This window comes from Mycteria americana, chromosome 10 (assembly GCF_035582795.1).
Source record: "Mycteria americana isolate JAX WOST 10 ecotype Jacksonville Zoo and Gardens chromosome 10, USCA_MyAme_1.0, whole genome shotgun sequence".
NCBI classification, from domain to species: Eukaryota; Metazoa; Chordata; class Aves; order Ciconiiformes; family Ciconiidae; genus Mycteria; species Mycteria americana.
Window position 1 is genome coordinate 6818141 of NC_134374.1, and position 23564 is coordinate 6841704.

A 23564-nucleotide genomic window follows, 5' to 3' on the forward strand; every position below is an offset into this window, starting at 1 on the left:
CCCCCCCCGCCCCCTCCAAAAAGCTCTCGATCTAGAAAGGCCCCAGATCTCCAAAGGCACTAGATGTCTTCAGAAAGGCTCTCGACATCTCTAGCAAAGTTCTAAACCTCTGCATCTCAGGCTCTCAGCGATTTCTAGATCTGGAAAGCAACAGGAATCTCTAGACAGTGCTAGATCTAGAAACGTCCTTTTAAAATGTCGTCTTTTCTTTATTCCTTCAAACCAAATCTAAAAAGACTGAAGCAACTAGCATAAGTTGTAAATCCTCCTGGATGGGAGCACACAAAAATCATTTCACAATGAGATTAATTCCTTACGACTAGGCTACTTACACCAAGTTTCAACCATCTGACCTCTCCTGATTCCCCAAATTTTTGGCATACCTTGCATGAGCCACCCAACGCACTTACAGTTCATGGTAGTAATAGCAAAAAACACGTTGGTTTTGTTGTCGCTATTGATATGGACACAGAAATATAACTCTGAACTGGCAAGAAAAATAGAAGAAAAAAGAAATGCATATGGATGGAGGACCTAAAGGGTGTTACATCATACCATGACTTTCCCCAGTTGTCACCAGAGACAGCTACCCGCTGCTCAGTCTCCCATTTCGCTTTGAGCAGTTGATTGAATGGCTATTGAGTGATGTTCAGACATTTATGATTTCCCTGCAATGTGACCTACATTGCTAAACTTCATAAATTTATTCTCCAAGGCAGTGTATCATTTTGCATGCCATACCCATCCCAAAGGAATCTATCGGCAGGAGATGAGGCCCAGTTTGTAAAAGCTGAATGTCCTTCAGACATTTTTTAGCTAATTTGTTTGTAAATGTGAGTGTTATTGCCAGAGTAACGTACTGCATAAAATGGTGCGCTCTATCATTCTGTTTGCCTCTCTCTCTGTGGCCTAAACTTCATAAAGCACAGCTATAAATGTAACCTCTGTATGGCACGCTGCAAATGGATACAACCAATTTCTGTCTTGACATTTGCATTTTTTTTTCCTCCACTGACACGGTGTCATTTCTTTTTTTTTTCCCTTGGCAGAAACAAGGGCAGAAAAGATGCTGAAGCAAACACGGTATGGTGAAGAGGGGAAATCAGGCATTCCGAGCTGTCGTTGCCCAGGCTGCGGCTCCTGCCACGTTACTTTCCGTGGTTGCCACAGCTTACTTTCCTCTGACTTCAGCAGCTTGTAAGCGTAACTCAGGGCAAACTTAGTCCTAATAGTAATACTGGAGATATCACTAATACCTCCAAAGCAACACTTCTTGGTAGTAAACCCCTTTCAGTCTTTGTTTATAACCAGCTTTGAGACCCGAGAAGTACCCAGGCAGCAAGGGAACAACACCCTCTAGAGTTCCCACGTGCTGACACGCTTCAAAGTCCTGCCCTTTGTAAACCGGTATTATTACAGTGTTGTTTCGACAGGATCTGCAGACTTGCAGGTTCCCCTTAGCACCTGGAGCAATTTGCAGGCCAGAAGTATCACTGTGCTGGCTTTTTTGACCCCCCTTCCGCCGGTTATTGCGGTGCAATGCTTTCAGTCATACAACCATACCCACGCTTTCTTTTACAGCTTTCAAACGCAGCAGTTTGAAGCTATGTAAAATTTCAATGACCCGACAATAGAATGAAATGCCTACGACGCTTTTTTCCACTTACACTGGTTTTATGCCTTTAGTTCTGTAAGGTTTCTCCTGACCTGTGCTGTCGTGAAGACAGACCAGGAGTCCAAAGACCAGTCCTCACTCCTCTAAGATGCAGGACGATCTTCCTCTGACCTAGGCAACGCCACAATTTCTGTCCCAGCAGCGTGCGACGTCTCTGCAGGAAGGACCCCGCCACCTCTGCCGACTGCTGGCCTCAGACCTGCCCTCCGCTCGCGCTCCAGACTTGCGCCAGCCCATCTGGCCTCCCTCCCCCTAAGGCTCTGCAACGCTTCCAAATGCCCAAACCAGAATACACGGGGCAATAGGAAAGGCTTGGAATAGAGGCAGTAAAGACAGCTCCATGCAAAGTGCAATTATTTTTGTTATTCGCTTTCTAACACACAAAACCCGTTACACCTGTGGGAGGTCCTTTACCCCATAGATGTGTGTAGGGTTGGTTGGAGAGAGGAGGAGAGCAACGTACACACAGTACCAGCCCTGACAGTCTTAAAAAAAATGGCTAATGTAGGAGTTGCCTCCATCAAAGAGTCTATTTCTTAAATCATAGGCAGGCCTTGTTATTAGTGGATGTGGCAAATGGCTTAAAAGAAAAGGAGGGGCATCGTCTGCTCGGCCTGCCTCTGCACGCTCCCCTCAACATCTACATTCCCTTCTCAGCAGACCTTCTTGGGGCTTGGACTCCAGGACGTCAGGGACCAGCTTTCACTATCCGATTACTTATGGTAGCTCTGCAGTATACGTAGAAACCACATATACATCTATGGATATAGACATAGTTATGTATGCATATGTAGGTACCTATTATGTGTATATATATTCTTCACACGTACATTTTGCCCACTGTGTCCCCTCAACAGATGAAAAAAGTCAGATGTAGTCACTGATGTATCTCAACCCATTGCAGACTCCCACCAGTCTGGCAAAGCCGCGCTAAACATTTTCAGCAGCGTAATTCAGCACGGCAGATACCAGGCCTCTGCCGCAAATAACTCATCAGCCGGGCTCCGTCGTACTGAAACCGTATTTAAATGAGAGAGAGATAATCAAAGGCTCCTCGCGCATAAAGAATGAAAAGAGAAGCAACCGGACAAGTTGGTTGCTTGGGAAAGACCGACAGGAGAGCCTCAGAACGAGCCAGGCTTCTCAGCCGGGAAGCCCTTCCCCGCAGGGCTGGAAGAGGCCCAGGCGTCTGGGGAGCTGGGCAGCGTGCCTCGGGCAGGCCTCGGCCAGGCGGGGACGGCGGGCGAGCTGGAGAAGCCCCGGGGCGGCAGGGCAGCCGGCCGTGTGGGACTGCTGGGCGGGGGCGTACGGGGGCTCCGGGCACAGCCAGGCAGCGTCTGGTGAGCGTGGAGGTTTCTGTGGGTTGCGAAGGTACACCCGAGAGCGCCGGGACTCAGGGCTGAGCTGCGACCTTCTTGCCAGCCATCCAATTCTCACGGAAGTTTTTTCCATGCAATTTCTCGTTAGAAACAAATGATTAAAAAAACAATTTAAATCTGGCTCTGTATAGCAAACAGTAAGAGAAAAGTCACGAGCAGAGGTCCGTCAGGTCTCCTTCGCTCCACCATCAAGTGTCTAACACTCCTTGCCTCAACAATCAAAGAAAAGGATGCAATTGCTGGAAGAGTTGATTAAAATGTACATAGTCCTTTACTCAGTAGTAATGCATTATTTATGGCAGATAATTGAAATAAATTGCTGTTTTGCAGGTGACCAATACAAAAAGAGCACTTGGGCTTTAAGGAAGAAATTGCAGCGTGACTTCATTGCACGCTACCTTGCCTCGATGACTAATATTTCAAATTCAGTGATAGAATAATTTGATTAGAATATAAATTAGCTGTGATGAAACCACCCTGCTTTCTGTTTGATATTCTAAAAATCCCATTATACACCTACAAGTTTGATTCATGAGCTCTCACAGACTTTTTTCCACTTGAGGTCCTAATCCTATGAGCCTCTTTTCTCTCAGTTCCTGTTAAAGAGAGGCTACTTAACCTCTCCTCTACCCCTGGGAAAAGATTATTTTATCTTCTACCTGAAGATCCTTTTTTAAAAAGGCTTTCAGCTTGGTTTTGCTTCAAAGTATGGATACTAGTGACTGCTTGTTCCTGCATATGCTATTATGGCTGGAATTATTTTGTATAGGCTTATGGTTTCCAAAGACTAACAATTAATTAATTGGGGGGGTGTCAGTTTTGAAAAGGTTTGAAAATGCCTCAGTGAAGGCTCTGTCCCTTCCCTGCTTTGGTCTCTTTTTCAGAAACACATCTATTCTCTTAGGGTACAGTCGCTCCTTGCTACACCCTTGCCACTCGCTACCCTTTCAATTAAGCTTGGAAAAGCACCCCGTGAGAAGCCCTGGTGCCACTGAAGTCAGCGGCAAACCAGTTGCTGATTTTGCTGGGGCCACGACTTCCACTCTAGTTAGCTTCTCTGGTACTCCAGCAAAGCCAGAGAAGAAAGAACATGAAATTAAGCAGCAGAGGAAAAAGAACCAGAGGATAAGACAACTTTATACTGGAAAAAAAATAACAGCTTTTCTGGGCTCCTTCATGCAGCAAAAATTAGAAAAAAGAAAAATAAAGATCTTTTCTAAAAAGAAAAAAGCTCTGCAAGTCTTCTGTAAGGGATGACCACAAATAGAAATTAAAGGGCCTATAAATTGTCATTTCTGCTTTGTGTGCTTTTTGTTCAGCAATTTCACGAATACACATCAAACATGTTTCTGCAAAGCACTCAAAAATGCAGTTCAGAGATTTGGAATATTTATGAAACATTAAGTAGATATAACTAGAACAGCGTATCAAAAGCCTCACACAGGTAGAGGACTAAAAGTAAATCAAGAGCAGGGGTAGTTTTGCAATACTTTGCTCCAGAGAAAACAAAGTTGTTGCTTTTTGATGGCATGCAGCTCTCTACCACAATTAGACTATTATGCATCTAGTGTTAAAAAAAGCCAATGAGAAAGCGTTTTGCGCTTTCTGCTTTTATAAGAATGCAGGATATACTGTCGGGTATGTAGAGGAACACCTAAAGGGATAGTGTGTCTTCCTCCGACCTCTAATAGTAATTAATTAATTGGCTCCATGTAATCCTGCAGTTGCTTTGCGATATCCTACTCTCAACCTGGCTTAAAAGTACTTCAGCCTAGGATCAATTTGGTTTTTATGCTGGCGGCTCGCTCCCCCTGTTTCTCACCCCTTCATCAGATCATCTTTTGGTCTTTCACGTTTTTCTTTCCTGCCTCCAAACGTACCCAGTGAAAGTTCTGTCCGGGCTGTGCTTGCTCCGATGAGCAGACCCTCATCGCCGCTTTCAAGTGAGGTCACCGTGTCCTGGGGGCTTTTTGTTCTGCTCCAAAGGCTTCACAATGCCACTGAAGCATATTGTGCCTGCGCAGACGCTGGTGGGGAGCGCCTGCAGCGCTTGGGACTGTGGAAGCAATGTCAGCGTTTGCATTTTTGAGATAGAGACTACATTTTCAAGCGATTCTGCTCATCTTTACTCCTGTTTTCCGGCATTCTGTCTCTCAGTTCATTATTGCAAGTAGGTCATCAACAGCGTTACTTACTGCTCTCTCCCCTCTCCTCCACCGTTCAAAGCAGGCTGTCCAGGACATGGCATTCTTGCCATGTGTGGGTTGCCTTTAAACCGTGTTCTAGAAATCTGCCTTTTAATTTGACCTATGCAAGCAAATTGCCTACGTAAGTAACGCTGTCACATTTTTATAAGGGAGCAAAACATTTTGCAGTGTCACTGAAGTTTATGTGAAGCAACACAATATAGATGGTTGCCTCATGCGGAGAACTGCTGAACAAAGGCTGATGAAGTGCAAATGTCAAGAAAAAGTCTTCAAACCAGACCTTTCATTTTGGAATACAGCAGTGACAGTTATTAACACCATCAATCAGGCCAGAGCTATTGCTTTGGCACAGACTCACGCCTAGTGGGACTGACATCAGCACGAGAACAAGGCCACGGTTACAGGCTGAGAGAAAGCTCTGGGGATTCATTTTCTGTTGCCTTGCAAATGTTTGGTCTCTATATTCGCAGGGACTGTGCTTGAGATTGGTTTCAACAGTTCCCAAATACTAACTGCTACCACTTGCACGGATATCAATGACTTGAGGTTCAGAGTGGTGGAAATTCAGCCCACATATTTCTCATGGGAGGAAAGATACAGGAGGAAATTGCAGGATGGTAGAAATATCTGACAATTCTCTCCTCAGCTTTCACCGCAGCAATGGAGGCAGAAGAGAAGCGAAGCTTATCGCTCAAGCTGAGCTGAAGTGTTTTTACTTTCACACAAAACCTCCCACAACGTCAATATAACTTCTGTGAACGCTGGATCTAATGAAGTCTGGTTTCCTAAGGACTTCCGTCTCATGGCTGACTGACTTGGGAGTTTAATAAGATCCAAGCACCAAATGAAGCTTTTCCTGTGAATGGAGCATTTATTAGATCCTGAGTAGAATCTCTGGAGTTTAATAAAAGAAAGCTCATGCTGCAATATTTCCTTTTGAAAGGGCACTTTAGGTCTCTCTCCTCCAACTGGATTAATATTTTTTATGGAACGTGTAGGAATTTAATTGCAGTGAAGGCTGGCGTTCCTCTACAAATTTGTTTGAAATTGGCCCAAGATTTTGATTTACTGCGAGGAAAAGAATACTGACAGACAGACAGACAGACATACCCATACAATGTGCTCTCGCTTGCTACCAATAACCAGGCTAAAAAATTTCTGTTCTATGCTAGGGATGCAGCAAACACGACGAGAGCGTGCACATTTGAGAAAAAGAGAAACCTCGAGATGCCTCTGATCTAGACCAGGATCAGGCTCAAATTCATCAGGCCGTGAAACCGAATGATGATCCCTCTCTTTTCCTTCTTTCACTCTCCATCCCGCTCTCCTCCCTCAGCACTCCCGTTGTGGCTTGTGGCCAAGAGGCCCTGCCACAGGTCCTGCTGCGGGGTGGCCCCCCAGCCAGCCCACTGCTGCTGCAAGTTCGGAGAGCAATCGACAGTGCAGCGACTCGGGAAGTCAGTAGGACTATTTTAGTCCAAAGCTTATGTCCCTGATGCAGAGCGCCTACAAGTCTTCCTATCCAAAGGGTATGGGGAAGGTAGGAGATGTAGCAGATAATTCTGTTCTCTTCAGCTGGGCTTCAATTTGACAGAAGATATTCAGCAGACCGTACAGCTGGGAGATCAGCTAGCTCAATCCATGGGGCCTCCAGCTCAGATGCAAAAGTCTAAGGTTCAACATGGGTTTATTATTCATTTAATTAACCTACAACAAAACAGCTTCCAGAGAAGAAATGAAGAACGAGAGCCAGACCTAGAAGAAGCCCAGGACCGAGCAGCAGGGGCACTCATCTGAAAAGCCCGGCATTCAGATTCTGGGTGCTGTAGATTAGTGAGGTGAGATTAAAAATCACAGAACAAATGAAGACCAACACCACCTTTTGATATTCTTGAAAAATGTTTTGCCTTCAAAATTGAGCTCTTGTTCATGTTCTAGCATTCAGGGTTTCAGAGGCAGCATTTTCAAAAGATATGAGCAGCTCTATCAGAATGAAAGGTACTGGAATAACTGATTTTAATGTGGGTGTCTGCTAAAATCCTGGCACCGATGGTGAGTGTTGAGTATATACACATACGTATTCATAAACCTAGCTCTGAAAAGCCATTCTCTTTAGATCTGCTCCTTATTAACTAATCGAAGAACGCTAAAATCATCTGTGCTGAGAAGAAAAGTCATCCAAGTTTTGTACATGCTGAAACAGTACTGAGAACGCTAGCACACCATATAAACACCTCAACCGAATGTCCTTTTCCTTCTAAATTCAGACTAACGTCCTCACAGTGAAGTATGAGATCGAAGTAATTAGTCAGAGCTTGGCGGTTTATTTGCCACAACATATAATCTTTCCAACCCCAGCTGTCCTGCCCTCCCCCTATTATGAATGCAGAATACTATGCTTAAGAACGAGAAGGTGGTGAATAACAAACACGGAATGATTAATAAGAAGTGTTTCCATCAAAACTGATATTGGAATAAATGATTAAACCCTTTCATAATCAACTCATTTATTAAAGTGAATGCCTTAAAGTGAAAGCTTGTCATTTATGGTAGTTTTCGCAATGGGCAGTTTTTCTATGTGTTTACTTCAAGAGTACATTTTTGTACTTCAGTAAATCAAGAAATATTGATTTTGAGCAAGCCGTTGATTTTATTGTCAGAACAAATTTAGCTTTGAGAATTGATTTTATTAACCTATCTCATAAGTCCCTCTAAACACACAATTTGTGAGCAACCCACATTCTCTTGATGTAAATGCCATTTGTAATTTAGCCAAAAAACAATTTAAGTGGCGATGGGCCAAATTCATTTTTCATTTATGTTTGTGCCATTCTGGAATAAACTCAGCAGTCTTGCAAGGATATACAATTGGTTCTGACTAAGAGAAAATATCATTCCCTTATTTTCATTGATATAATTTCAGATTAACATGCTTGACTTCAAGGGGATGTGATTATTTCATAGAGTTTTCTGGTTATCAGCAACAATTTTGAAGAAGACTATCAAGCAAATTTGATACAGTTAGTTTTCAGAACATGCATTCTCGGCATTTTTTTTTGTGTCTGTGTTTTACTGCCTATGTAAAAAACCTCAAAAGTATGGATTTTGTGAAGAATTTCAATAGGGAGATTCCCTTAAACCCCCAGAAAACAAATCCTCCAAACAAGAAATGCTTCCAAAAGCTCTATGGACGTCTATACTGCAGATTGTCAACAAAGTGACTTCACCTATCAGTGACAGAAAATTATACAGTAAGTATTGCTATATTTCAACTTAGAAAATGAGACTGGCCACTTTTTAGGGACACTTGAATATGCCATCATGTATTATGTGGTTTAGAATATTTACTGGCATGCATTCGCAATTTATCTGAAGATTATCTCCATCTATGTGGTAAGAACGTATCTTGATTTCCCAGAATGCTGAAACATTTGCAAAATTTTGAGAAACGTGCGGCAATAGTTTTCTGTGGGTGCTGCAGCATGGAAGCACCTGGATTGTTCATGGAAAAAAAAAAAGTTTATTTCTGCTTCTATGAAAAGAAGGCCCTATCTGAGCTGAATGCTGATGTCCTGAGAGCAATATGAAGAAGAATTTGCTCTATGACATGCTTTACATGCTTTTTCCCATCTATGATTTTGAAGAAGCCCTTTCTCCATGGCATTAGAACTATGTTGTAGAGTAAGGTAAACTAAACCTGTTTCTGGCAACTAGCCAACCGACCAAAAAATAGGATTTTACAGCTATTTAAATCTACTTACAAATTTGGCATATTTGATTTCAGCCCTAAAATTTTTAACTTCATTTTAATTTAAAAAATAAAATCATTTTATTTCTGCATTTGCCAAACGCCCTGCTGCAACTTATTTGCTAAAGGGTATTTGCATTTTTTAAAAAGAATTGAAAACCATCAAAACTCACCGTTTCAGATTTAGCGAGACATTTTGTTACCGAGCAAAATGAGCAAAAAATTGCACGTAAGCACACAGCCGCACATTATATGGCCAGTAAAGCAATTATTCGTACCGCCCGAGATGCGGATCACAAGGAGAAGGCAGGGAGCAGACGTTGCACCTGGCACCATTCCCTGCACCTCCGAGATCTCTAACCTGGTTCTCGATGCCCCAGGCAGTTGTTCTATGTATCCAAGAAGCGAGCAAACGTGCTGCAGGCAGCTCCGAGTTCCGTGACGCGCGGCTCCTGCCAGCCGGTACGCAGCACAGGAGCGGCGAGTCGGGGGCTCCAGCTGGGGAGCGCGGCTTGCTGCAGTGGGCTCAGGACCGGCTGCCCTGCACGAAGAGGTGCCAGAGCAGAAGCCAAGGTGCCCAGGAGCCATATGATCTTAAGATAATTACTAGGCTAGTTTAAGCTTGGGTTTAGCACAACTAAGCCAGCTGACCCTGTCCCGCTTTACACGGAATAATTGCGTGCCTGCTGGACGCGAGAGAATACAAAGGCCTGTCCATCCCAGAACTGGGAACAGGGAAGCTGAGGTTCCCCTCCCCGCATTTGCAAATGCTTAGGGTGCAGCGCCAGGTGAAATGGAACAAGGACACGTTTTTCTGTTTTGACTCTAGCAATAAAATCCCCGAGTGCTTCTCTGACAGCAGCATTCGATTCCATCGTTTGTCCCTGGGAAATTTGCTACGAGCTACCCAAAACATTGACCCAACATTCTTCATGTATGTGAATACAAGATCACAGTCACCTGCTATTACTCAAAGTCTGCTTAGAAACGAGGAACAAGCCCTTACCACTGTTACGCAGTGTATTTTAACTGATTTTCCAATTGCGAAGGACTGAGAAAAGGGCGGGGAGAAAATGAAATACAAAATGAACTGGATCTTGGTTATTAGCTTACACAATCCATAACAAAACTTCACTGTGTTACTTGAATGCCTCAAGATTTTTTCAAGAACAGCTTTTCCCCCATTTTGAAGCTGATTAATTCAAGTATTTATCGGCAAAGGCCAATCCCTTCCTTGTGCTATCTGTAAGCGTGGCTCACCGACTAGTCAAGAGTACCATTTATGTTTCTTCATGTTTATCTATATATCTTTTTTAGCATAAACTAGAGATGCGATAAGTGTCTTTTAGTCCAATTTCTTTTACACTGCTCTTGAAATAAGAACTGAAAAGCACTTTGAGAAATGTATTGAAATGCAGCAGCTTCACTACAATACCGCCGTTGTGTAATTACTTACTGTAATGCTCCTCCATGATTTAGAACATACTTAGATGTAAACAGAATATCTATTTTATCCATTTAGTAGTTCAAGCAAATCACTCTGAATGCTGGACTAAAGGAAAGCACTCTAAACTTCTGATAAACTCCTTAGAAGATATATCTCAGAGTAGCAAGCAGCTTTCTAAAGCATTATGTATTTTTTATATAAGCCCCTCTACACATTCATATGCCATATCGTGGAAAAAAAATCAAGTATATAGTTTTGCATTTATATGGTACGCCTTAAAATAATCGTGTGAATGGAAGATCCACTCCATACTGTGCAGTCCAGAATTATCTGATTCATCCAGCATATTCTGATATATAATCCTTGTACAAGAAACTAAGTTATCTGTCTCCACAATGTGTAGAAAAATGACAACACAGGAAAACCAGGTGCCTACCTGAGTGATGTCCATTCCGGAGTCACAGCTCAATGGCTGGGTTGATGTGAGGCCGTTCGAACCTATTATTGTTGTGATCACACCGTTCTCATCAATTTTCCGAATCATGGTACCGTCAACGAAGTAAATAAATCCGTGCTTATCTACAGTGATACCTGGATGAAGGGAAAGGGTAAAAAAGAGTGTTAGTACCGATGTTATCTAGATTAAAAAGTATGAGCCTAAAATGTTTCCTCTCCTCTTAGACTCTGAAAATCTGCCGATTAAAAAAAGTATGACTTTTTTTTTCTACCCATTGATTATTTGAGGCTTATACAAATTGTATATGGAAAGATCATACCCATATATCAGCCTGTCTTCGTCTACAGAGAAAGAGGGAAGATATGAGGAAGAAACAGAACAGAACAGCAGAGGCTTTGCTTGTACTGTAATTCTATATACATAGAATGAGGCTCTCAATAACTTTGCTTCATGTCTGTCACAGAGTGGGACAAGACTAGCTTTTCTAAAATCTTATCTTACAGTTGATTTTTCTTCATTTTCACTTTCTTAATTCTCATGCAGAGGCAAATTTTTTTTTCTTACTGTACCGTCTGAGTTATCAGAGTGTCTGAGCAAGGAAGAAGCACCCACAGAAAGCGAGAGAGACTTTTGGCGTGATACGGGCTATACGTACGAATGGTGCAAAGCAGGCTCCGCTTAGCAGGCAGAAGGAATATCTGTGCCGCAGAGCGTATCGCAGTGCAGCGTTGCCCAAGACGATGGTCGCGTACTGGAACCAGCCTCATGACAACAGTGGGCTTCAGCAGGAGCTAGTGCAGGTCTCCCACTTCTGGATCTGCAATAGCTCTAGCGCCGCTGCACCGCACTGCGCAGGAGAGAGGGACCCAGAAACAAACGCGAGGGCTGTGCAAAGGAGAGGTCATGGTCTTCTGTATTTCAGTGGGGAACTGAGGACCGGAGGGCTTGCTGTCTCCCACCGGCAGCGTGTGGTACAGCCACGCCACAACTCAACCCTGGTCTCTCCCAGTCTAACGCTTTCTCCCTGGTTCTTCCTGCATTCAATTTGTTAGACTTTTCTGTATTGCATGAACTGTAAGTAAGATCTTTTTTCCCTGAAATGTTGAAAATATAGCTGGAAAAGCACTTCTATTCATGTTAGGTTTGTGAAATCCTTTCTACCAAAACCGCTCCATTTCTTGCTTTAAACTACTTCATAATTTCCCATTTAAAGTTGCATAACTTTGCAATTATAGCAGCTGCTGTGCACAGCCAAGCTATTTTAATAATGAATTTATGTTCTGCTACACAGAAATGAAAAGCAGAGGACTTGAACAGATGGTTTGGACAGTGGCTTATATGGTTCTTGATTTTTGTCCCCTGGATTTAGCACAACCGAAGGCTGTATGTACTCCGAGTTTACAAAACACTTGTCTGCATGCCAGTTTAGGATCTCACTAAGCAATTCCACACGCCATTAAAAAAGAAGAAAAGCCCCAAACTGAATTCCCTCACCTCCCAGTCCCATTTTTCTTATACTTCTTTCAATCTGTAGGAGCAGTTGTAGCCAGGGGCAAGGGAGGGTAAGCGGTCTGGGGGCAGGGGCAGGGGCAGGGGCAGGGGCAGGCAGCCCTGATGGGGAACACGCATCTCCCATGGGGCTGGGAGAACGGGGCACACTCTCCCCAGGCCCCTAAGTAAATCTGTGCCTGGCAGCTGGCAATGCCTGGGAATTGAGTTTGAGTTACATACGCATTGGAGCGTAATACGCTTTCTCTTACAGTGCTAGCCCCCAATGGCAGGGTGCCAAGACAAACTGCCCATGACCACTTCTCTTCTATCGGAAAGCAGGAATAGTGTCCGCACCAGTTTTTCTGTCGTGGCCAGGAGGTTAGCGAGGGCTCGACGCTCCCCTCTGCCGGAGCAGGCTGACCGCCGCCGCCGGCGGGTTTCCATCCCTTACTCTGCCCAAGACCTCAACCTGGGTGAGGTTGCAAAGGCCTCACGGGGGGACAGGCCTCCCGGGTACACCCTGCCACCATGTCCCCCACTGTCCAGTTCCCATCCGGAGGTGCCTCTTCACCGCAGGTGACGTTTAGGCACCTTGCAAACGTCTGAGGGTATCATCACAAAAAAAAATCCAGAGGCCACAGCAGTTAACATTACCATCTAGCGCTCCTACTGCATCCGGCTTTCAGGCTATCTACCAGCACCGTGCGGGTAGTTGAAATTAATTCTTTAAATTGTCAATTCAGTGTATTCATCTGGCTGTGAACTGCCATTAGAAGAGGGCTGTTCACCATCCTGCCACCTTCTCCATCCAGGACAAAAAACACCCACGGACTGCTGAAGTGCTGCAGGGTACAGAGTTAGGCTACGTCGCTTCGCTGTGTGACATGGCTGATCACCGAAATGTCCGCTTCCCCGGGGCAGATGTCACCTGGGGGACTGAAATCACCTGGGGGGCTGGATGGGTCAGCTGGGGGGAAATCTGGGAGGTTATAAAAAGGCTGAAGGAAGAGCAGACCTCTTAGGGCTTGGGTCTCTGCTGGCCTGTGAGCTCACAGATCGTGCCTCCTTGGTACTGGCTCCCTCAGAGGATCTTTACTCTTTAATTAGAGATTAATGGTGCTTTCGGAAACTACAGAACAACTGGCAAGCTTAAGGCTGTTGTCTGCTTCTGAGAAGTCCAATTATAAATCTGAAAGGCTGAAGGTTTGAAGGTGAGCTGAGGTAGAGTGCATCTGAGAAGCAAAAGGGTTTGTTTTGGTGTTGGGGGTTGACCTGTGTGTTCCAGTTTTTGGGAAGAGGATGTCTGTCCCTCTGTCTGTCCCCCATGCGTGCTAAAGAGACATGGCACTGAAGAGACCTGTGCACACAAAAGGCCAGAATTAGGGGTGCCCGCAGGGCTGGAGCTGAGGGCTGGCTGCCTCTTCAGAAGCAAAGGCTAGGTGTGCCAAGCAAACCGCAAAATCTCTTTTGATACACCTGAGCTGCTAAAACATCCACCCTAAAACCTCAAATGAAGCAAAAAGAAATCCAGCCCTGTTATTAATGACCATATAAACAATTAATATATAAATCTGATGAGGTTTTTCCAAATGTTGTTCTGAGGGAACGCACATGGCAGAGCCAACAGAGCAAACCACACTGAAAGGACTGCACCTTCTGTGGTGCAGCTAGAAGTCTGCAGAGGCTTTCATGACAATAGTTCCCAAAGGCCCAAGTCATAGAATCATTAAGGTTGGAAAAGACCTCTAAGATCATCTTTTTCCAACCGTCAACCCAACACCTCCATTCCTATTAAACTGTGTCCTAAAGTGCCATGTCTATGCGTTTTTTGAACTCCTCCAGGGATGGTGACTCCACCACCTCTCTGGGCAGCCTGTTCCAATGCTGGACAACCCTTTCAGTAAAGAAATTTTTTCTAATATCCAATCTAAACCTCCCCTGGTGCAACTTGAGGCCATTTCCTCTTGTCCTATGGCTTGTTACTTGGGAGAAGAGACTGACACCCAGCTCACCACAACTTCCTTTCAGGTCGTTGTAGAGAGCGATAAGGTCTTGTCTCTGCTTCTCTAGGCTAAACAACCCCAGCTCCCTCAGCTGCTCCTCATCAGACTTGTGCTCCAGACCCTTCACCAGCTTCGTTGCCCTTCTCTGGACACGCTCCAGCCCCTCAATGTCTCTCTTGTAGTGAGGGGCCCAAAACTGAACACAGTATTCGAGCTGCGGCCTCACCAGTGCCGAGTACAGGGGCACGATCACTGCCCTAGTCCTGCTGGCCACGCTATTTCTGATGCAAGCCAGGATGCCATTGGCCTTCTTGGCCACCTGGGCACACTGCTGGCTCATATTCAGACGGCTGTTGACCAACACGCCCAGGTCCTTCTCTGCTGGGCAGCTTTCCAGCCACTCTTCCCCAAGCCTGTAGCGTTGCATGGGGTTGCTGTGACCCAAGTGCAGGACCCAGCACTGAGCCTTGTTGAACCTCATACAATTGGCCTTGGCCCATCGATCCAGCCTGTCCCGGTCCCTCTGCAGAGCCTTCCTACCCTCCAGCAGATCAACACTCCCACCCAGCTTGGTGTCATCTGCAAACTTACTGAGGACGCACTCAATCCCCTCGTCCAGATCATTGATAAAGATATTAAACAAGACTGGCCCCAAAACCGAGCCCTGAGGAACCCCGCTTGTGACCAGCCACCAACTGGAGTAAACTCCATTCACCACCACTCTTTGGGCCTGGCCATCCAGCCAGTTTTTTACCCAATGAAGAGTACAGCCTTGTACTCTTGTCATGATCTGCAGTTTAGTGTGTACATGGATAAATTTTCTCTTCCGAAAATGAGAATGGCTGTGTTGAGTCTGCTACCACAGTTTGGGGCACAGAACAGGTGGAGCCGGGCTCTGGGGCACCTCTTGCTGTTCTCACTGGGATGCTCAGGGGTTCCTGCCCTCCTGCCTGCGCTCCGCCCTGCTCTGACCAGCTTTACGCTGTAAAGCTGAAGCATGCTAAGGGCTTATTAGTACATGGAAAAGCTGCTAGGAAATTGTTCTCGGGTTGTTTCTTCAGGGATGTGTCAAGGTTGGAGACAAAAGTGTCTTCAGTCCCAGTCCTCCTACTACTTTCTTTTCAGTCTTGGAGTTCCTCAAGACTCCTTTGGAGAAGAAAAAGCCACGCTGGACTGCTGCGGCAGGGAAGGTGTGAGGAGCAAGGACTACCGTATGTGACTGTTGTGGTGTGCATGCAGCTACGATTGTTGGGGGTGTTTTTAACCTTACTGATATTGCATTGCGGAGCAGTATTAGATGGGATTTGAATCGCTTTCCAGTGTGGTTCACGGGCTCAAAGGAGAAACCTGATGTGGGTGGGAACTACAGCACGCGTGCCGTGTCTTAGCCTGCCTTTGCAGAGGGGTGGTTCTGCATGGTAAGGGAGGAGCTACGCTTCTCACCGGGGTAGCGCAGCCCTGGCTCGGATCCATGCCACGGATAACACAAGGCCAGGATCTGTCACTAGGGCAAGTGCATCTTCTGTTTTTGCGCAATTTCCCTGTGAGCAGATGGCTGTGTTGGCTGCAAACCATCCATTATATAAAAACCAAAAATTATGCTGCAATGAAATAAAGCTACTCAGTCGTGTTGCTGAATGGATTTCAAACACTGACTATATAAGAAAACGAAAGATCCTTTAATGTTAATAGTGTACATTTTGCTCTCCAGCCATTGCAGAAAGGCAATCTATCTGCAAGGGAAGTACATATGCCAGCGCGATGGCATAAACAAGGCCATGTCTTCAGTATTTGTACTAAAGATAATAAATTCCTGGTACTTCCTAATCAATGAACTACTGCTTCCAGTGCTTACTACCGTATACTAAAACAACATGACTTTATCCATTTGAAAAAATTACTTATGCATTTAAGTCTTGTTGACTTAAGGCATATATAAGGCATCCATTGGGAAACAAAATACAGATTTGTGGCTAAACCGTCCCAATTTATTCATTATTAGAGTTGGATTCATTAATGCTCCTGTCACATCTTGCATGATGCTTCCCATAATCTGTACTCCAAGAGCTTATTTTTAATCCTTTTCTGACGTACAGTGTAATGCAGAATCAAATCACACGCAGCACTTCAATTGTGCTTTAATCACCGAGGCACTCGGAGAGGAAACACGCACATGCTGAGTGCAATGAACTGCGCTGAGTGCCAGTAGGAACACTGCTCGCTCCGTGAGTGAGGAAAAAAGCTCATTTTTGGGTGTCTTTTCTTTGCACAGAGAATGCGATGTAGCTTCTATTAGGCTCTCGGTCTGATTCTGTTTTTTTTAAGGAACTAAACATACAGAATACAGCATCCGTTGGGCACGCTAAACCGTATGCCCAACGGATGCTGTCTTTGGGCACAAATGCGACCTATTGCACAAGTGAGACTTACCTTGCTTGGATATGAGATTCCTCATTAAACACCCATGTCTGAGTAAGGACAAAATAAACTTGTGCAATGATTTAGTCTTGTTCTTTGACTCACGGCTGAGCACAATCTGTTTTTCTGAGTAACGTGCTTGTGCTGAAGGACTGTTTTTAGTCACGTTTCGTCATTGGGGCTGTCTTACATAGGACTAGATTTTGTACCTGAATGTAAAACAGTAGCTCTTATGAACATCTACCTCCAGTAGATTTATGCGCAGACATCTTGGAACAGTATTTGTAACACTTAGAGGTCTTTTAATCAGTACCATTTAAATTCTGTTGACTAACATTAAAAATGAACTGCTGCTAGTGCAATCACACATGGCTACTAAGTATCATCACTAGAAAGACTCTGCAGAAAAAGTTTTGCCTTTATAAATGTTTTCTGCACAAAATAGTACTTAGTAGACGGGCCGACCACAACCATGATAAACACAGAAGGCTGACTAGCCCCTCTCCTGTTGTACGCTCGCAGGAGCGATTTTGGTTAAAGGGTTATTTCCCTTGACAGATCTGCCTTAGTGCGCATGTGTACACGCTTACAAATGCAAGAAACACTTTGAAAGCAAACTGATCACTCTTGTGTGTAGTTCTCATAGGTATAAATTCAAAATACACATGATTATTATACATATGATCTTTCAGTCTAGAAATTACGGCATTTCAACGTTAATGGAGCTAAGCTTATAGTGCTAAAAATGTGGATTAAAAGTAATACAGTAAATTCCCCATTAAGATATTTTCTTTTATTTTTTTTCCTCCCCATCATAGCCCGCACTTGCATTCTAAGAGAGTCTTTTTGGGAACAAATCCTTTTCGAACACATCAATAAACAGCACCTAGAGCTATACGTTGCCCATTTCTGGATATTCTACTTTACACGTTTTGCCCAGCTAAAAACTTTGCAAATGAGCATTTTACATTGAAAACTTCTAATTAAACTTCTGAAGAATTTGTAAAAGAACATCTAAAAGGACTGGTGAGGATTGATAAAAAGAGAATGCCACCTTCTGCTGAAGAAAAACTGTATTTAGAAGGACCTTGTGATTCTCATAAAACTTTTAATAGGAAGAAGTGAATCAAATTGGTTAATTACCATTTTATGGTTGGTAAAAGGGCAAATTACATGCCATCCATTTCTAAACTTCTAAATGTCTCCGGTGCTTTTAATTAAAGCTGCCATCTAGAAACTACTAAAGCAATTTTATGCAATTAGTTATTTATAGGTTACCATAATACACCACTCAAAATATGATTCAAGTGATTTGCAGTCTGTTGCTTTGTGATCTTTGTCATCTTTACTTCATTACTGTCTCAGTACTAGCGGCAAAATATTCAGCAGTTCTTTGTCAGCTAGAACACGACTTCAGTACTTGCACTTAGTGGTGTTCTCTTTAGATGGGTAGCAGCCGAGTTGGAGCAAACAGCATTTTGAACTACTGACTGTGAATGAAAATGCCCTGCTTCCAGGCTGAGACACCATGACTGGCGTCATACTTACTGCTGACAGTGGTTAGCAGAAAAGTGAGTAACTTAGGCATTCAGATGAAGGTTGGATGAAATGTAGGAAAACTTACTGTCTAAAAAGTTTACTTTAAATGTTCTACAAGATTCCCAGACTTCTGAAATCATAGGTAGCTAAGCCTACTGACGAGAAAAATACGGAATAAATTTTGCTGAATGAAAAATGGCATGAGATGAATTTTTTTGCTGGTTCTGAGGCATACACGACAATGACTCGAGCCTGCAAATCACCTTGGTTTGTCTGCTTCTTACTTTATATATCGCTAATGAAACATCTTACCCCATTTTGCTTTCCTTTTTGAATTGTATGGAACCGTTGAAAAGGTCTTAGGAATGTATGGAGTAGCAAAGATTGCTGAATAAATAGTATTAATCATTACCTATGACAAGGGGGTCTTGTTTTCACAGAGGTCTATGTTAGAAATTTGGTCTGCATCCTAGTGAAGGTAACAGGAATCTTTCAGCTGAGCAGCAGCAGTAGCCCTAAATGGGATACTGTCATTTGACAAATGTAAAGGTTTAATCTGAGCAGTTGTTCTTACAGCTTTATTTACTTTAGAAAGTATTGCTGCAGATGGTGAGCAACAAGACTGATTATTTCAGGATGTAAGCTACCGGGGCGAACACATTTTCAAAACCATGCGGTTTTTTTAGTAGTATTTCCTTAGTAATTTCAAGCAAAATGAAGAAAACTACACTGCAGTACACCGACTTTTAATTTAAGCTTTCATGTGTATTGCTAGCTCATGGCCATGGGTCTGAGTGAAAAAGGCTCTTTGCTACAGCTGTGTAGAAGGTACTTTTATGTATGGGATTTAGAACTTATTCCAACCTTCTACATTTCCCTGGTGCTTGCTTTGAGGTCAGTGCATCTGCAGTGAGGCCACTGCACTGCCTTCAAGTACTCTGTCCTCAGCGCGCAGTTTTTGATTTCTCGAGGCATTGACGTACGCGCAGCTTGCACAGACAGCGCCTGCCTCTCTCTTCTAGTTCTAGAGTCCGGCCTGGACCCGGGAGTCAAAAAGCAGGCACTGCAGGACCATAGATGCTTAAATCTTGGGATTTAGTGCTTGGGCTTCCAAAAGTTGTAAGTCACTTCTGATGCTTAGGGTTCCATCATGGGAGGGACTTGCTGTTTTCACAAAAGTTACCTAGTTTGTCTTTCCACCACAGCCGTCCTGCGTGAATGCTCTGAGGCTGTCACAGATACGAGGTAACTGAAATCAGATGTTAATCCAAGACACTTTTCTTAGTATACTGACTGGGGAACCCTGTAGCTCAGCAAAAATGTGGTAACTTGATTGTCTCGGCCTCCCACTGCCTCTGTCAATTAAGCTTGGAAAGTCAAATCTATTTACATGTCTAAAGCCCACTGATTTCAGAAGGGCAGGGTAGGTAAGTGTTTAATGCCTTTGATCCAGGCATTGGCTTTGCAGTGCTAAGTAGAACAACTCCCAGGTATTTCTATTAATTTTAGTGCTTCTTACTGCTCCGATACTCAATGACTAATCTAATTAAAATCAGGACACTATCCCTTAGTGCTTTATTATAAATACTAATCCAGGCTGTTTAAACGATAGTGTTGGTGACTAGATGTGCCATAAATACTTTTTGTCAAAAAATCCCCAAACCCACCAAACAGAATTCCCCACCCCAAAATTAAAGTCTGTTACTTGGTAAAGTTCAAGTGATTGGAATTCAGTCAATGATTAATATCTTGTGTAGTTACTTCCTCATTTTCAATATCTTCTTGTATAATAAATGTGTTCAGCTTGTCACAGATCTTATTTTATGTCCCCACCTCGTATCATTTCACATTCTGCTTAAGTACTTGGTCATCTATTACATGACTCATTAGTCTGAGATCTCTACAGAATTAAAGAAAGTTGCAGTAAAAATAATATATTGAAGTTCAAATTTCAACTACATCACCCATGCATGTTTAAAAGCATCTTTCAAAGTCAGCTCAACATACAATAGTGCGAGATTAACGTTTGCTAGGCCCCCTCTCTAGTCCTTCACAGAGAAGTGGGAACAGACTGAACAAAGCTACGCGTGCTTGTTACCTGCAAAATAAAAGTTGTGGAAAGCAGATCAAATCGTAAGTGCTTAGTGTCACTTCATGCCGCTTTCCTGTTTGGCATTTAATTCCTGGTCACTAGGCAAAGGCAGTCTTGCCAAATAAAGATAATGAGAAATAAAAGTTGATGAAAGACTTAAATCATTAAATAATAATCACCTAGGACTCTCCCCAAACCTACCTGCGTGCCCACTGAAGTAGAAAAATCGTTATGATAGGAGTTCAAAAAAGTTAAAAGAGCATTTGAAGCGACTTGTATTCAGAAAAGCAAACAAGAAAGAGTATTGGGATTTCCACTTATTAACATACTCCTGAGGATGTTACCAAACAGGATTAAGTTTCACAAGTGTGACACAGTAGGTATTTCTTACCAATTTTGCAAATGGATAAACTGAGTCGTATAGATAAGCCCTTATTCAGAGTCACACAAGCAGCCGGTAGCAAAAATGAGAATACAGCTTTTGAGCTGTAACTAACCAAGGTCAGATGGCCCCTAAACGGAGTGCCTTCTCAGATAATACCTTTCTGCCAAGTAAGAGGTAAATTTATTTTTCATTTATAACAGGAAGAAAAGGAATACTCAGGACAAAAATAAGGCAAATGGAAAAAAACAGGTAAAAAAATTTCTACATCAGCTTAAAAAACAAATGCTAATCTTGTCTGGTCATTGAGTAATGCAAGTGATTCTATTTAATAATCTCTGGCAGTTACTCTGTCTTTATCTGCATTACCAGGTACCTATTTTTGCACTGTAAAAATCTCAGAGGTGAGAAATTAGAAACAATTCCTTTATTTCTGTGGTCAAATACATAATATTGTGCTGCTTTGTGTTCAAGTATTTTTAAACATGCATAAAAACGGTTTGGTGAGTTCTGTGGCCTCACCAAAATTTTTGTCAGTGTTTCCTGCCTCCTAGAAAAAATATTTTTGCGTATACGGTTTGAATGTTATTTCAGTAGAAATGTGACATCTTCTGACTTGACAATGAGTCCAATAACAAGCAAAATAAGTGATCCAAAAGAATCTCTCAAACCGTATTTAAGTATGTGAGACTTTTAAGTTTCTTAATAACTAATGGATCTACGGGTACCAGGCAAGTACTTCCTGCTGCTTCCCAAGGATATTCAACCTCTTACCGTTAGAGGAAAACAAGGCCAGGGACCTATAAGGCCATTACGATAACACACAGCTATTTGTTCATACGGTGCTGGTGACCACAGGTTGATGCTGGGTTTTGCTGGGCCCTGTACAAGAAAGGAACGTCCGTGGTTCCTTGAGATCACAGTCCAAAAGCCCAAACATAACAAAGCTGACAATTTCCAACTGATGTAATTTAGAGTAGATGGATAAACCAAAAGCAGCTGGGAGCCGTTACCTGAATTTGCCAGTATAGACGCCATTGTCTGCTAGCAGTTAATTTTTCAATATTTGCTGGTTGCTTGCCCCAGAACTCACAAATTGTACTTTTAATCCTCTTCATTTCTTTACGACTAGGGTATTTTTAAAGCAAATAGCATATTACAAATTTTCACCAACATACCTCCCCAATAAGAAAAGAAGATGGAACAACTAATTGTATTGTAATTAGATATAATCAATTGTAATCAGCAATAAACATCAATCATGTGCCGGCTAAAGGATCTGAAAACCTTTGTTTTCTACTATTTTTAGAATTGATTCATTACATTAATTAGCTGCCTGAAGATTAACATTTATTTGTACTTACCTCACGCTTACCTTCTATCATTAAAGACACCTTAAAGTCACTCTATAATTACAATGTGTCTGTTGCTAAGCCTTAAAACAGGATTATTTGCTTGTCTTAGAGACGTTTCTGCCTGGATATACATTCTAATTTCCTAGTGATATACAGCCGTCCTTTATTAGCTCCTGAAAAAGAATCATAGCCCTTCCTTCGAGCCAGTCATTAGGAGGGAGCGGTGTGCCACAGGGGAGCACGCCAAAAGCCCACTCAGGGCTCTGCCGTGGGGGCTGCTGCGTACCCTTTGTTCCCGGGATTTCGGTGGGAGCTGAGGGTGATCAGCTGCTTTAGAGCACCAAACCCAGAGACTTTTTCCCAGTTCTAACGCGCACTGCAAGGGGATTAATTGTGGCGCTGGTGGGGATTGAGGGCTTCACGCGTGTTTTGCCTGTGACGACGCAGGGGGTACTCTGACGGGCAGCCTGCAGCAAAATGCTTATTTCACGGGCAGTAGGTGAGGTGCTCGTATTTTGCAAAGTGCATTTAATGAGGAAAGACAAACCAGAGTTCCAAACAAACTTGAGTTTGCTGTCTGTCTGATTTGAACAGCCCTGACTTAATGTGTATGAGTAAGCTCCATTAACATTACAAGAATCACCTGAATGCATAAAATATAAAAAATTGACTTTGCAACCATATTATTTGCTTAAGAGTTAAATATAATTAAATGCTGCCACCTTGCAATAGAAAGGTAATAAAAGAGGAGTGTTGCCACACAAGGAAAGAGTATTTCAGAGGATGCTAGCTGGAGCCTGCTGCTCCTGCTGCTCCCTCACAAAGGACTGGTTGGATTAGAAACACGAGTGAGCTTTATGAAATGATTTGGCTTGCTTGTAGTTGGTTAAATTATCACCTCAGACCCATTTTGTACACCCAGTTGCATCTGAGTTTCTAAATAACGGAAGGAAATGACAGAGGACCAACGCCAAGTACTTCAGATATGCCCTTTTCTTACCTCTTGGACTGTTGAGAGATGCCTCGGCTGCCTTTCCGCCATCTCCACAGTGACTCTGGTCAAATGGAAGGCACTGATCACCTGTTCCTGCCACCACGTCTGCATTTTTGGCCAGATCCTTTGTTTCAATGAGAGATTTTGCTTTGTAGACTTTTCTGGTGTTGGTATCTGACAAGTAAAGGGATTCTGACACTGGATCAACGGCCAAGTAATATTTATGTGCAGGGCTTGTACTAAAACAGAAGAGAAGAGCATCAAAGTTAAATTGTTTTTCTTTTTAATCCCTGTTCATGGTAGCGTAACACTTCTGAAGACATCCGTTCAATGACTTGGAGATGACAGAGGCATAAGTGAGACCAGCTTTAATGTAG

At 43.2% G+C, this 23564-nt stretch overlaps 1 protein-coding gene across 1 annotated transcript in view; it reads right to left on the bottom strand.

Moving 5' to 3' along the window:
• TENM1 (teneurin transmembrane protein 1) overlaps nt 1-23564 on the bottom strand; it is a 353539-nt gene that overhangs the window by 39974 nt on the left and 290001 nt on the right. The window contains exons 21-22 of the mRNA XM_075513171.1: nt 23194-23426; nt 10893-11047 (exon numbers count right to left, since the gene is read on the bottom strand). Coding sequence (XP_075369286.1) covers nt 10893-11047; nt 23194-23426 — 388 coding nt within the window. The remainder of the gene's footprint in view (nt 1-10892; nt 11048-23193; nt 23427-23564) is intronic.